At 35.6% G+C, this 13,856-nt stretch overlaps 1 protein-coding gene, 1 long non-coding RNA gene and 1 pseudogene across 2 annotated transcripts; all 3 read left to right on the forward strand.

The window, feature by feature from the left end:
- The first annotated feature begins 3,924 nt into the window (after positions 1–3,924).
- LOC143186615 (uncharacterized) lies at positions 3,925–5,664 on the forward strand (annotated as a pseudogene).
- LOC143186605 (uncharacterized) lies at positions 4,138–4,686 on the forward strand (the record flags this gene model as incomplete). Its single annotated transcript, XM_076390288.1, has 1 exon — positions 4,138–4,686. A coding segment is annotated over one exon (549 nt), but the record flags the coding sequence as incomplete, so codon positions are not given.
- Positions 5,665–12,682: 7,018 nt separating the features above from the next.
- On the forward strand, positions 12,683–13,124 carry LOC143186616 (uncharacterized). The gene is made up of 2 exons (XR_013003086.1): positions 12,683–12,756; positions 12,879–13,124. It is a non-coding gene; the product is annotated as an uncharacterized LOC143186616 (long non-coding RNA).
- The last annotated feature ends 732 nt before the right edge of the window (positions 13,125–13,856 follow it).

The raw sequence follows: 13,856 nt of genomic DNA on the forward strand, positions 1-13,856 counted from the left end.
GGAGTGTGTGCTAGTGTACAGGACTCATTATTAAGAAGACTTCAAAAGTGTGTTGATAGACAAGGAGATGTGTTCGAACATTTATTATGACTTACAATTAGTGAAAAAGTTAAGTAACTGTTCAGTTCATACCATGGAAGTGCGTTAACATCTGTAACATCAGCAGTATACGCGTGTGTATGTTCACCGATGCGTGCTTCTCGCGTTCGAACTCGCGTGTGTGTGGTCACACGTTCGGCTGACTGGGATTTGAACAGCGCGCCCGGAAGTCCGATACCTGAATTTCAATCACCGATATCTTGAAAATGAAGCTCCAGATTGCAAAACGGTACAGGAATTTTCGATTTCTATTTGCATGAAGAATATGCTTGTCTCGGCTTGTCCCATAGTTTTGGGACCCCCTGTAATTATACATTTTGACAAATTGTATAATAGATGTCTAATATTTCGTCGTAATTGATTAACAATACATCTATATATCACTTGCAATCTCATAATGTAATATGAAAAATTTATGTTTAGTATTTATGTTCTTATAAATTGTATAAATGAATGTTTGATTCAATAACAGCTGATTAGTCATAAATCTGCATTGTATTTATAACCATTGCATAATACATGAAAAAAGGATGTAAGCTTTGTATTTATACTGATACAATAAGTGTTAAAATAATTTCCAAAAAGAATACATTTTTTTTTACTTAAATAATTTTTAAAATGCATTTGTAATATATTATATGATTTATTTAGTTTCTCGAATTGCGTGTGACTTCTCGTCAGCATAATGTCAGCATAATCTAAAATTATCAGAAATTTTTTACGAACAAACAGATGCAACGTGATTGCGACATATGACACCAGTTTAAACTGTGATCAGAATATATAAAAGTAAAATGAAAGATTTGTACGTAATGTGCTGTTACATTCAAGAGTTAACAAGTCATGGACATGGATGAATTTATTCTTACAGAACACGAATTGCGTGAACAAGCCGTTCGTTTGAATTGTCTAGATGAATACATTGCATGGGAAGAACGTTGCAACGAATATCTTGAGTCATTGGAACAATATTGTCGAGTAAAGAAACGCCCTCGATTATCAATTGGTACTCAACAATCTCTGATTGCTCGAATTGCACAATTTGAAAGTTTTAAACTAGTGACGCGTACTCGTTTCGTGCATGAAGGTGCAGGACATTCAAACAATGGTCTCTTGTGGCGTGAATTAGAAACTGCATTCGAAAATCGTGTATTGACAGGTGTTGTGATAAACTCAGATTATATCAATCCACGTAATTTCCTTCACGGTGCGAGAAGTATAGTGCTTTTACATGTCAGACATGCATTGGTGAAGCACACTGCACTTAAAGTTAATACGATATTTAATGGGGAATTTATAGCAGGTGATAAATGCTTAAATATCAAATACTGTTAGTTATTTCGCGCATCTTGAAGAGTGGTATGAACGATGTATTGTTGAATGTACAATAACATTGTTGGAAGAATTTCAGGAACGTGATAGTGGGTGGGCATTGTCGCAAATACTGATTTTAGTAATCAATTTAAACAAGTATAATCCGATGCATGTTGGATGTCATTTCAAGCTACCGCGAGAAATACTACTTAAAAAAGCAGTAATTTCTGTAAAATCCTATGACAACGCATGTTTCGCTTGGGCTGTGGCAGCCGCTTTATATTCAGCTAAACAGCATACATCTCAACAAAGTTCCTATCCATATTATAGAACAGTGCTTAATTTTGAAAATATCGGATATCCAATACCCATGAATGATACTAAAAAGTTTGAAACGATGAACAATATCTCCGTGAATCTATTCAGCATCGAAGAAAACATCAAGAAAACACAGAAGGATCTGAAGTAAGTCATCGTTCCATTGCGTCTCACTGATTAGAACAGGGATAGACATGTGATTTTGTTGTACATAGAGAATGATGGCACAGGACACTTTGCATGGATAAAAAATTTGTCTCGACTTGTTGGCACACAATTAAGCAAACATAAAGAAAAGGAGTTCATCTGTGATCGGTATGTATAAAACGTGTAAAAACATTATGATTTTAATTTTATGAAGAATAAACGATTATATATGAATACTTTTACAGATGCTTACACTTCTTCAATTCCCGTGAAAGGTTAGATGCTCATCAGAATAAGTGTCAGAATATGAATAAATGCACTGTTCTGCTACCCAGCGAGGACGATAAATGGCTCAAAGTCAACAATTATTGCAGAAAGGATCGGGTTCCGTTTGTGGTTTATGAAGACCTCGAGTGTGTTTTAGAAAAAATTAAGGATAGCGTCGCAGATGAATGTATATCGCATGCATATCAACATCATAGGGTATTCAGTATTGGATATTGTATGCATTGTTCTTATGATACATCATTATCATCATATCAATATCGTCGCGATATAGACTGCGTTTCATGGTTTATCCAGGAATTAAAGAATTTAGCACAGACTGTTAAATCTATATTATCTAATAATATCTCTATGGTGCACCTAACGAAAGAGCAGTGGGATGAGTTTCACAATGTTATACATTGCCATATTTGTGAGAAACCATTCGATATCAACGAAACACGTGTGCGAGATCATTGTCATTTAACAGGGCGCTATAGAGGTCCTACACATGTTGACTGTAATATAAATTATAAAAACTCATTCCACGTCCCGATAGTCTTTCACAATTTATCTGGATATGATTCACATTTTATCATCATGGAATTAGCTAACGCGTTTGAAGGTTACATTGATTTACTACTTATAACCAAATAAAAGTATATTTCTGTTACAAAACATTTAAAAGATGTAACAGAACAAGAATTAGGTTGTCGAAATTATATAAGATTACGATTTATCGATTCGTATAAATATTTAAATACTAGTTTTGGTAAATTAGCGTCTTTTCTCAGTAAAGATAAGCTAAAAATATTATACTCTAATCTTCAAATGTTGTCCACAGAAAAATTTGATTTATTGACGTGAAAGGGTGTCTTTCCATACGAATACATTGATTGCTTTGAGAAATTAGAAGATTCTTGTTTACCATCGCCGGAATCTTTTTACAGTTCGTTGACTGATGAAATAGTATCCGAAAGCGATTACGCACACGCTGAGAACATATGGCATTCTTTCGAGATTAAAACTTTAGGTGAATACAGCGATTTGTATTTAAAAACAGATATTTTATTATTAGCAGATATTTTCGAAAATTTCTGAGAAAGTTGTATCAAGAGTTATGGTCTAGATCAGGATCACTATTACACATTACCAGGTTTTATATAGGATGCTATGTTAAAGCATACTAAAGTTAATTTTGAATTGCTCACTGACATCGAAATGGTTTTGTTTACCGAGCGGTGTATACGTGGTGGTTTGAGTCAATGTTCTGGGAGATATGCGCAAGCCAATAGTAAGTATATGTTATCCTATGATCCATCGAAATCATCATCGTACCTCATGTACTTTGATATAAACAATTTATATGGATGGGCAATGTGTCAACCATTACCATATGCAGGATTTCAATGCATCGATAGTGTTGAAAATTTTGATGTATCCTCAATTGCAATTGATTCATAGATAGGTTATATTCTTGAAGTTGATATAGAATATCCACAACATCTACATGATGATCATGCTGATCTACCGTTTTGTCCAACACCTGCCATATCCCCTGGTAAGAAACAGGATAAGTTATTGGCTACATTATGCGATAAGGAGCGTTACGGTATACATTATTGCAACTTACAACAGTGTATTCATCATGGTCTTCACATTACAAAGATACAACGCATTCTCGAATTTAATCAATCACCATGGCTTCGCGATTATATAGAACTCAATACTCAATTTCGAACACATGCATCAAATGATTTTGAAAAAAATTTGTATAAATTAATGAACAATGCAGTATTTGGTAAAACAATAAAAAATGTTCGAAATCATGTTAATGTAAAACTTCTGACAAAATGGAATGGAAGATTTGGTATAGAGGCAATGATCTCAAAACCTAACTTTCAAAGCAGATGTATATTTTCAGAAAATTTAATTGCAAATGAGTTGCGTAAACTTATGGTTAAATTCAACAAATCAATTTACGTTGGTATGGCCATTCTAAACATATTCCACTACGATTATATGTGTCCATTACACCAACGAAATTGTAAAATTATGTATACTGACACAGACAGTTTAATTTATTATATTCAATGTGAAGATGTTTATGAGATAATGAAAAGCGATATGCATAGATTCGACACCAGCGATTATCCAACAGAAAATGTATATGGTATACCGCTTGTCAATAAGAAAGTGCCTGGTTCGATGAAAAATGAAAACAGTGGTTCAATAATGACTGAATTCATTGGACTTAGAGCAAAAGTGTATGCTTTGAAAGAGTTTGGTAAAAAAGATGTGAAAACGTTGAAAAGTGTCAAAAACAATGTTGTTGCCAAAATGATCAATTTCGATGATTACAAGCATTGTTTACGCAATGCATATGAAATAACTCGTCGTCAGTCATGCATAAGATCTAAATTGCATAAAGTATATATTGTAACAAAATTGAAAATTGCTCTCAGTCCATATGATGATAAGCGATATCTTATATCTGATTCAAATGATACACTAGCTTGGGGGCATTATAAAATAAAATTGTAAAGGATAGAAGCTGTACAATAATAGATTGAAATTATTTTACGAAAATCGATTTATTTGCATTTTCTATATTAACGTTGTAGTAAAAACATCCTTTTATGTTTACAGTACATTATTTTCATGTATCCATGAATTGCATGAATTATCAAACCTTAACCATTTAACATGTACTTTATCGTCCTCCTTACGTAATACTTTTTCCACTAAATACACGTCGGGATTGATAACGCGTTGTAATTCATGTTCATAAAATCCTCCTGCAATAGGCTTTCCGCATGAATCTTGCAGCAGATAAGTCACAGGATTAGTTATCTATACTTTGATTATCTTGAACACTTCAGAAGTTCAATATGGTGTATATCCTTTGTCGGAAACGGTTTTGTATTTGCTGACGCGTACAAAGACACCAACCTTGAATCTCGGTGAAGCAGCAATCTCTATATGGCTATATACTGTCTTCAAAAGCTTACCAGCAATTGTAAGGGCAACACCACATGGTCGCATTCTAATAGTTATATGTTTCCGTATGTTGTATTCAGCCACAAGATTCGGTAATGCGTCGATCCATCTGTATGTTCCAATGAGTACAAACAGTCTCCAAATATGATGTTTTAAAGTACGATTAAAACGTTCCTCGATGGAAGCCTTCATCACTGAATATGTTGAATACTGATTTATATTATGTTTTTTTAAGAATCTCTGTACATCAGCATTGTAAAATTTCTTTTCTTGATCGGTTTGTAAATTTTTTGGACATCGATCTCGAATTACTTTTGCGAATGCTTTGGCTACTTCGAAACCATTTTTTGTTTTGAGTGGTACAACCCATGCATATTTGCTTACTGCATCTATAACTGTGAGTATGTAATGATAACCTTCATTGAATCGTGAGTATGGACGCATCTCAACCATATCAGCTTGCCACAGATCATCACATCCATGTACGATAACACGTCTGCGGGGGAAATTTCTTCGTGCTGACGCATGCAACTCCTTTACAAACTGTTGCTTTTCGAGGCTATGCTTTTCCTTAGATTTCATTGATTTTTACATTGTTGTTACGGCTGTGGTCTGTTATATAATCTTCCTCTTGAGCATGAGGGTTCAATACATGCAATACTTGTCGAACATCATTTTGCAGTATTATTAAATTGTTCTGAAATGTAGCCAATCTTTGTTCAAATTCCTGCTGTATCTGTTGAACATTATTCTGTATTGTTACCACATTGCTTTGAAATGTGCTCAATTTTTCCTCAAACTCCTGCTGTTGAACCTTTAAGATTGATATGCATTGTTCCAAGTACTGCTTATTGACTGCATCTGTGTTGACCTCCAGCTGTGTAACATTTCGAATTTTGTAGTATTTTGCGTCAAAGTTGGAATGAATCATCTAGAGCGCGTTATCGTGCATATAATTTCGAAACATGCCACTCCATTTATAGTACTCTACTGGTGAGGTCTCATACTTTCTAAGTGATACCCCAAACTTATTGATTGACATTTCGTTGAGAATAAATCAATTATGAGCATGCAGTTTAATTTATAACGAGATCTGCTTCGCGAAGTTCTTCGATAATCGATAGAAACTCGATGTCGTGTGAATTCTTACCCGCTTGACGCGATGCTTCTAACAAACGCAGATGATCTACTAATTCGTTTGGATCATCCCAATGTATATAATCGATTTGGTTATTGTTTACTATCATAGCATTTGGTATCTGCTTGTTAACTGTTATGACATTTGGTGTAGTAAGTTCAAATCTTCTATCTGTTCGGCTCTTTATCGTACGAGCAAGTACAGGAGGATTTATACATGGTATAACAAAAATGTTGCAGTTCCTTCAAAGTGGTGACTCAGGGGGTGATATGAAAGTACTTCTTCCTTAGCGAAAATGTAAGATGAGGCTTAGATAACGAGTTATTAACGAAAAACACCGGCCCGTGAGAGGGCGAGGTTGCCGTCCGAGCCACCGCGGTAGAGTTGAGTACGCGCGCTAGATGCTGCGGGTGTACTCCGAACAAGAAAGTCGTCATCCAGCGTAGAAAATAGCATTAGTATGAAAACTGATAGCGACACAATAAATAATACCGAGTCCTTTTTTTGTTTATCACTTGGAGTGAATAATTACTTAAAATCGAGGAAAACTACGTGCAACGTAACAACACGAATACGTAAATTTCTTATTCGCATAACGTATAAACAATAAAGCAATACAACAAAAAATAAAGGGACGGGAGAACAAACTTCACCTGTAGTTTGTAAACTTGTGTCACTGGGTTACTCTACCGATCCTCGTCACCGACCGTCGAAATGGTTTATGCTAGGGTAGAATTTTATCAAAGAAGCTCCGTCCACCCTCACATAGTTTTCCATCGTTCTATTATGAGTTAACTTTCACTGCGACTACATGATTGAGAGAGAGAAAAATCAGTATCTGTGAAGAAAACATGTGCTTTGCAGAAGTGCACAACGAGCACCAACAAGCAGTTTTACAAAAGCGCTCACTCCATTCTTTTACTGACTACGTATCCAATGCTTCGAGACAGAAAACAGACATATCGTGTATCGGTCCAAGAGGGTCCGCGAAGAAGAGAAACTCTTTTTCGTCCCCGAAGAATAAGAAAAAAATTGTTGGCTCCATCTGTCCAGTTGTTGCTGTTAGGACCAGTCTAAACGCCTTAGCAGAGATCAGGGGCACGCATTAGGTAATTTATGGCTTTATTGCTCTGGTTTCGAAGGAGACGTCACCTCGGAGTGTCCGAACAAGGAAGGTCTGAGGTGCTTAAACTACGTGGAGGGTACAAGGAGCTTCTTTGGAAAAATTCTACCCTACCATAAACCATTTCGACGGTCGATGACCAGTACCGGTGCAGTGACCCAGTGACACAGATTTAGAAACTACAGATGAATTGCATTTAATTCATTAATGATTATTATGTTTTAAATCTAACGCAGACTACTTTCAACCTTTCTGTCTTCAACGTTAATTCTCCAATTCTCCGTTCATTTTTTTTGTTGCATTGCTTTTTCGTTTATACGTTATGCAAATATTTTCATACTAATGCTATTTCCTTCGACGCAAGCCGACTTTCTTGTTCGGAGTACCATCGTAGCGACTAGCGCGTACCCAACGCTACCGCGGTCGCTCGGGCGGCAAATTCGTGCCCTCATTGGCCGGAATTTTTCGTTAATAACTCATTAACGAAGCCTCATCTTATATTTTCGCTAAGGAAAAAGTTGTTTCAAATCACCCCCTGAATCTGCCCTTTCAAGGAACTGTAACATTTTTGTTACTCCCTGTATGTTTATATTTGTATCCATTGTTACCCCATGGGGCTTTGAGAGTTAAGATCACGCTTGTGTGCATTGGTGGCCATCAATTTGCTGTTGTATTTTTGCTTATCAGTATCAGTGTACACTGCATCGTCAGGAATTCTGATAAAAATTAATTCATATAAACATGGTGTTTCAATGTATTTTACCCCATCTATAAATATATTATCGTCCTTGCCTGTATTGAATTTTTGTGCTCCTATGTATTTGATACCTAATGGGCCAAGATAGATATGAAGTGTTTCTTGACCTTCGGATGTCTGTAGTTGCTGTCTAGCAGATGTTAGAATCGATTCATTAGTAGTTTCAAAAACATCATCATCATCGATAGTCGACGATTGCACCACCGGATCCACTGATATAGAAGAAATGGATGACTTGGTTCTTATAACATTTTTTCGTTTCGATTGAATTGGTGTAGAGGTCATGAATGATTTATCCGATGAATGTTTCCGTTTTATATTATTCACTTTTAATTGTACAGGTGTTATTGTATCATTCAATTTAGTATTTGAACTCGATAACAATGATTCATCAGCGTCCATTGCAGAGATATTTTTTACAATCTGTTCATCAGCTTCCATTGTAGAAGTATTTTCCACAATCGGTTTTAAGGGGTCGACAAGTGGTTTAAAATATCTGTTCAATGCAGCATCTTCATCCATCTTGCCGGTTTTCAGAGCTCGATATTTCTTGCGAATAGATTCACTTGCGTTAGCAACTTCCTTTGCAATTCTCTCACGGTCCTTAATATCTTGTCCATCAATCATTGTTTGAACAGAAACGTTCTTCTCGCACGGCGCGACAATGAACAATTGATTGTATTATGCTATTGCAAATTCATTAAATCCTCTCCTGTAACAAGAAAGTCCATTAGACATCGAGCTATCCTTATCGATCACAACAAAACCATACTTGTGTTGCCAACAACTACGACACAATGTTTTAAAATCATCAAAAGACATGTTTTAATTTAGTACCATCCTGTTTAAACAAAATCAACAGATTCGCACTATCGCGTATAAGATGTTTGGGAATTTTTGATTGCGTTTGACAGAGATAGAAACAGTCTACCTTTGAAAGTCTCCCCATTGAAAAATACTCTCTTATCGTATCTTGTTTGTCACATGCTAAGTCATCAAAAATGAAAATTGAATTTGGAAGCGATTCCTGTGGCGAAATAACATCGCAATTGTTTGAAAATTTAAAATAACCAATTTCATCTATTGATGCCAATAAATTCTCCAAATACTGATATTTCGGCTGCTGCAGGGACCTTGAATACACGTAGACATTCTCAAATCGTACACAATAACGGCTTTCTAATAAACTTATTAACACGTTGGTCTTGCCACAATTGGATGGACCACAAATAATTCCACGTATAGTGTTTGGTAGCATATTACCATATCTGTATCCCACGTTGTTGCCAATTATTTGAATTCTATTGTCGAAATTTTTTACACGTATAATCATTCGTTGTCTGACGACCGCATGTTTTCAAGATTCTGAAACATACGCATCCATGACGCTCTTATATATACACGCACCAAATTAAAATTTGTTCAGTAGTCGAAATGTTTCTCATCATATCAGGTGACATCAACATTCATGTTTTAACCTCTGAACAGTTAAAATATATACCAAAGAATATTTTATTGCACAATTTTGGTACATATATTGACAATTTGTGAGATGAGCTTCCGGAATATATAAAAGCTGATAAGGAGGTTCAAGAATATCGCCGGTGTTTGGAACACTACAATCGTCCTTGGCAGAAAACACATATTTATGGTCCAGCACCACTGATTAAAAGCTGTAGTGAATGTCTTCGGCAAAAGTAAAAGCTGGTAGTGGGTTTTTGAATAGAGCAATAAAGGCTCTTCCCATTGAGTTGCATATGCCTGGATATCAATTTTGTGGGCCAGGAACTCATCTTTCGAAGCGATTATCAAGAGGTGATTCAGGCATCAATCGCTTGGATGCTGCATGTCGTGAGCACGATATTGCATATTCGCATAGTAACAATCTAGGTGAGAGACATACAGCTGACGATATACTCGCTGACAAAGCGCAAAAACGTATCACTGCAAAAGATTTGACCCTGAGTGAAAAAGCTGCAGCTGCAGCACTTTGGGCTGCTATGAAAACTAAAACGAAACTTGGAATGGGAACGAAAACAAAAAATAAGTGCAAAAATAAGACTGGAATAAAAAGAAAGCGGATACTTCCAGTTGCAAGACGTGGTTGTATTTTACCTATTTTATCATTGTTACGTGTTCTGGGCTCACTAGTTGGTGGGGCAGCGGAGGTAGCTAAGGCGATAAATGACAAAAAGGCTACGGAACACCAACTGGAAGGAATGCAACGTCACAATCGAGCTATGGAAGGGCGAGGAATTTGTCTCGCTCCATGTTGTGCCAATTGTGACAATTGTGCCTACAACTTCTACAAACGGTTGATAGTAAATTTAAACGTTGAATCTTTGTAATCATAATTCAGTATGAATTGGGCTGTTTCTTGAAACATGTCGATAACGTTTACATTAAGTGGTAAGAGTAACATTCTGGAGGTAAGCTAATTTCTGCCTGTAGATTTGAGTGATGATACTTATGAGCTTAGTCTAACAGCTTTTGAAACATATAATACGGTACCAAATGTGAATTCTTTCCATAACACATTTTACTTTGATAAGGATGACAAAGCAATAGTGATTCCCGATGGATCATATGAGTTGTATACAATAAGAAAGTATCTGAATCGCGCAATTATGCAGACTACTCGTCGTCTAATAATTATTTAAAGACAGATGTATCTAAAATGGATATCGACTTTGACATTAATGACGATGATAACAATGTCTATGATAATTTATTAACTCGGGCTAATAACAATACCATTAAGAGTGAAATAAAGTGTGCTTCTCGAATAAATTTTACCAAACCTAACAACATTGGTTCATTGTTAGGATTCTCATCCACTGGCGCTTTGAAACAGAATCAGTGGCATGAATCGGATAGTCCAATTAATACCATGGATATAATCATTATTCGAGTAGAATGCAATATAACTGCTGCCGCATACAACAATGATAAGTGCGCACATACGATTCATGCATTCTCCCCAAACGTGCCACCTGGATATGGAACATCAGAAACGCCTGCTCAAGTCATTTACGTTCCAATCATTGCACGGAATATTACGGATCTAACAATACGCATCATAGATCAGACTGGAAGATTAATTGATTTTTGTGGAGAAGATATTACAGTAAAGTTACACATACGGCGACGTCGATAATACATGTATTACATGTACCACATGTATGTCAAGAAAACTACCCGAAAACTGGTTCCTTGCACAATGTTCCGGGGTAAGTGCCGTGGGGTTTACACAATCCTCTTACCAAAAGGCATAGCCTTCCCCACTCCGTGGTAAGATCCTTTAGGAGCAATATTTCCATTCTTTTGCAATACGGCATCGGACCGCTTGCCTTCTCTAAGCACTCGCTCTTCTTTTAAACAGTCACACAACACCCGGTAGCAGGGAAGTCCAACGTAACCGTCAGCCATCGGTCGCCAACGGGACTGTTTAGTCACATGCACCCTCAATTAGCCACACGTAAACTAAGACCCTATCATAAATCCATCAAAAACCAGTCATCATCTGGCCATCCCTCTCAAATTCTCTCTTAAAAATACGTTGACGCTAACATGTAAATGAGATGTTTGTATTCAACGAAACACGGCATCAAAAAACGTTTTCCTTTACAAATAAGACTGCATACAACATTAAGGCTTGCCCTAAATACATTGAAAAGAAAATAAAGAGAAGCTAAGTGCAGTGAATATCGCGTTTTTAAAATCATTGGGATTCATTGTGCATAATTACTAAAAAACAGTGAATATTTTAAATATTGCTGAACAACCCATGTTCGACGATCGTTTCGTCAAGCTTGAAACTCATACATACAATCCGTATGCTAACTCGACGTTTGGATATGACGATGAGATTAGAATACCTATACAACAACAAGATCTATACGCATTACATGTGAGAGTTTTCTAAACATGGAAGGCAAGGTGGTGATAAAACATCGAAATGATGAATCAATTATAAAGTTGGGAAATAATTGCATAGCATTCATGCTTGACGAAATTCGATACGAACTGAATGGTGTGGAAATTGATTACAATAGAAACGTTGGAATAACTAGCACACTTAAGAACTACATATCATTTACATGCTATGAAGATAAAATTATGAAGAATTCTGGATGGAACATTAGATGGAACGTTGAGAAGAATGTAAAATACCATTTCAATTTTTGTGTACTACTAAAAATTTTATAGGGATTTTGTGAAGATTATAAACACATAGTAATTAATGCTCGTCACGAGTTCATTTTAATACGACCACGCAATGATAACAATTGCCTTGTAGGATCTTTAATGCTAGAACCTGAAATCGAATTATTTATAGTACAATGGCGCATATCACATGTGATATTGAATGATATTACTGAACTATCATTATTACGTGCTTTAAAAAGTGGACGAAATCTGAGCATGTGTTTTCGTTCGTGGGATCTGTATGAGTATCCTCTGTTACAAACACGACTAAGCATTCTTGGTCTGTTAAAATGGCTACACAATTGTAAAAGACGCGATTTGTAACTTTTGCTTTGCAAACTGGTAAAAAAAATGTAATGAGTGAAAATGCTACAGAGTTTGATAACGGTAAGCTATCCAACGTGAAAATTTATCTCAATTCAGAATTTTATCCATATGACGATCTAAACACTGATTTCAACAGAAATAAATATGCTCTTTTGTATAACATGTATATACATTTTTCTAAGGCTTATTACGGATGTAGCAATAGACAAGCGTTTCTAACGATTGATGAGTTTCTACAACATGGTCCTCTCATGGTGATTGATTGTTCACACCAAAATGATTCATTCAAGAACAGTACTGTGCATGTGCGTATAGAATTTGATTGTGGTGAAAATATTCCAGCAAATACTACAGCTTCTTGTCTCATTCTACATGATCGTGTAATCAAATACAATCCATTAACAAATATTGTACGCAAAATAAACTAATAAATAAGAGTAAACACATGTATTTTGAACTTTCAATTATTAATTTTGAATGTTTAAGAGAAATTGCATAATATATATGTATTCATTTTATCAAACCATATATTTGTTCTTCTTCTATCCCTCCCCCATTTCCTTTAACGTAATAGCAATAATGATGTAATTACTTTAATGTAATGATGTAATTGCTGTGCGATATAATTCCATTGTTATTTAATAACAATTTGAAGTATATAACATTAACCATAATAAATAATTGCACGATGTGGTTTAATTGCGATTTGATATATAGTTCAGTCATCTATCACCTATGGTTCAGTTGTGGATCGATATGGTACAATCATGGTTCAGTTGTAGATCCATGCGTTACAATCATGGTTCAGTTGAGGCTCGATGTGGTACAACCATGGTTCAGTTGTGGTTCGATGTGGTGCATTGATGGTTTGATGTAGATCGATCATTGTTCAATTTTAGTTCTATTATGGTTCGATATGGATTGACCATTGTTCAATGTGGTTCGATTGTATTTCATTAGATTCAACCATAGGTCGATATAGATTGACTACTGTTCAACATGATCCGACTAATGATTGATTAAAATTTTGATTACAGACCAATAATAATGCATTATTTAATATAGTATTAATAAGATGCAGTTATGATTAGGAACATGGTTCTGATTCCTGAATATACATGTATCATACAACACATCACTACATTGTCTCTGTAGCTGAA

This window comes from Calliopsis andreniformis, unplaced genomic scaffold (genome assembly GCF_051401765.1).
Source record: "Calliopsis andreniformis isolate RMS-2024a unplaced genomic scaffold, iyCalAndr_principal scaffold0019, whole genome shotgun sequence".
NCBI lineage: Eukaryota > Metazoa > Arthropoda > Insecta > Hymenoptera > Andrenidae > Calliopsis > Calliopsis andreniformis.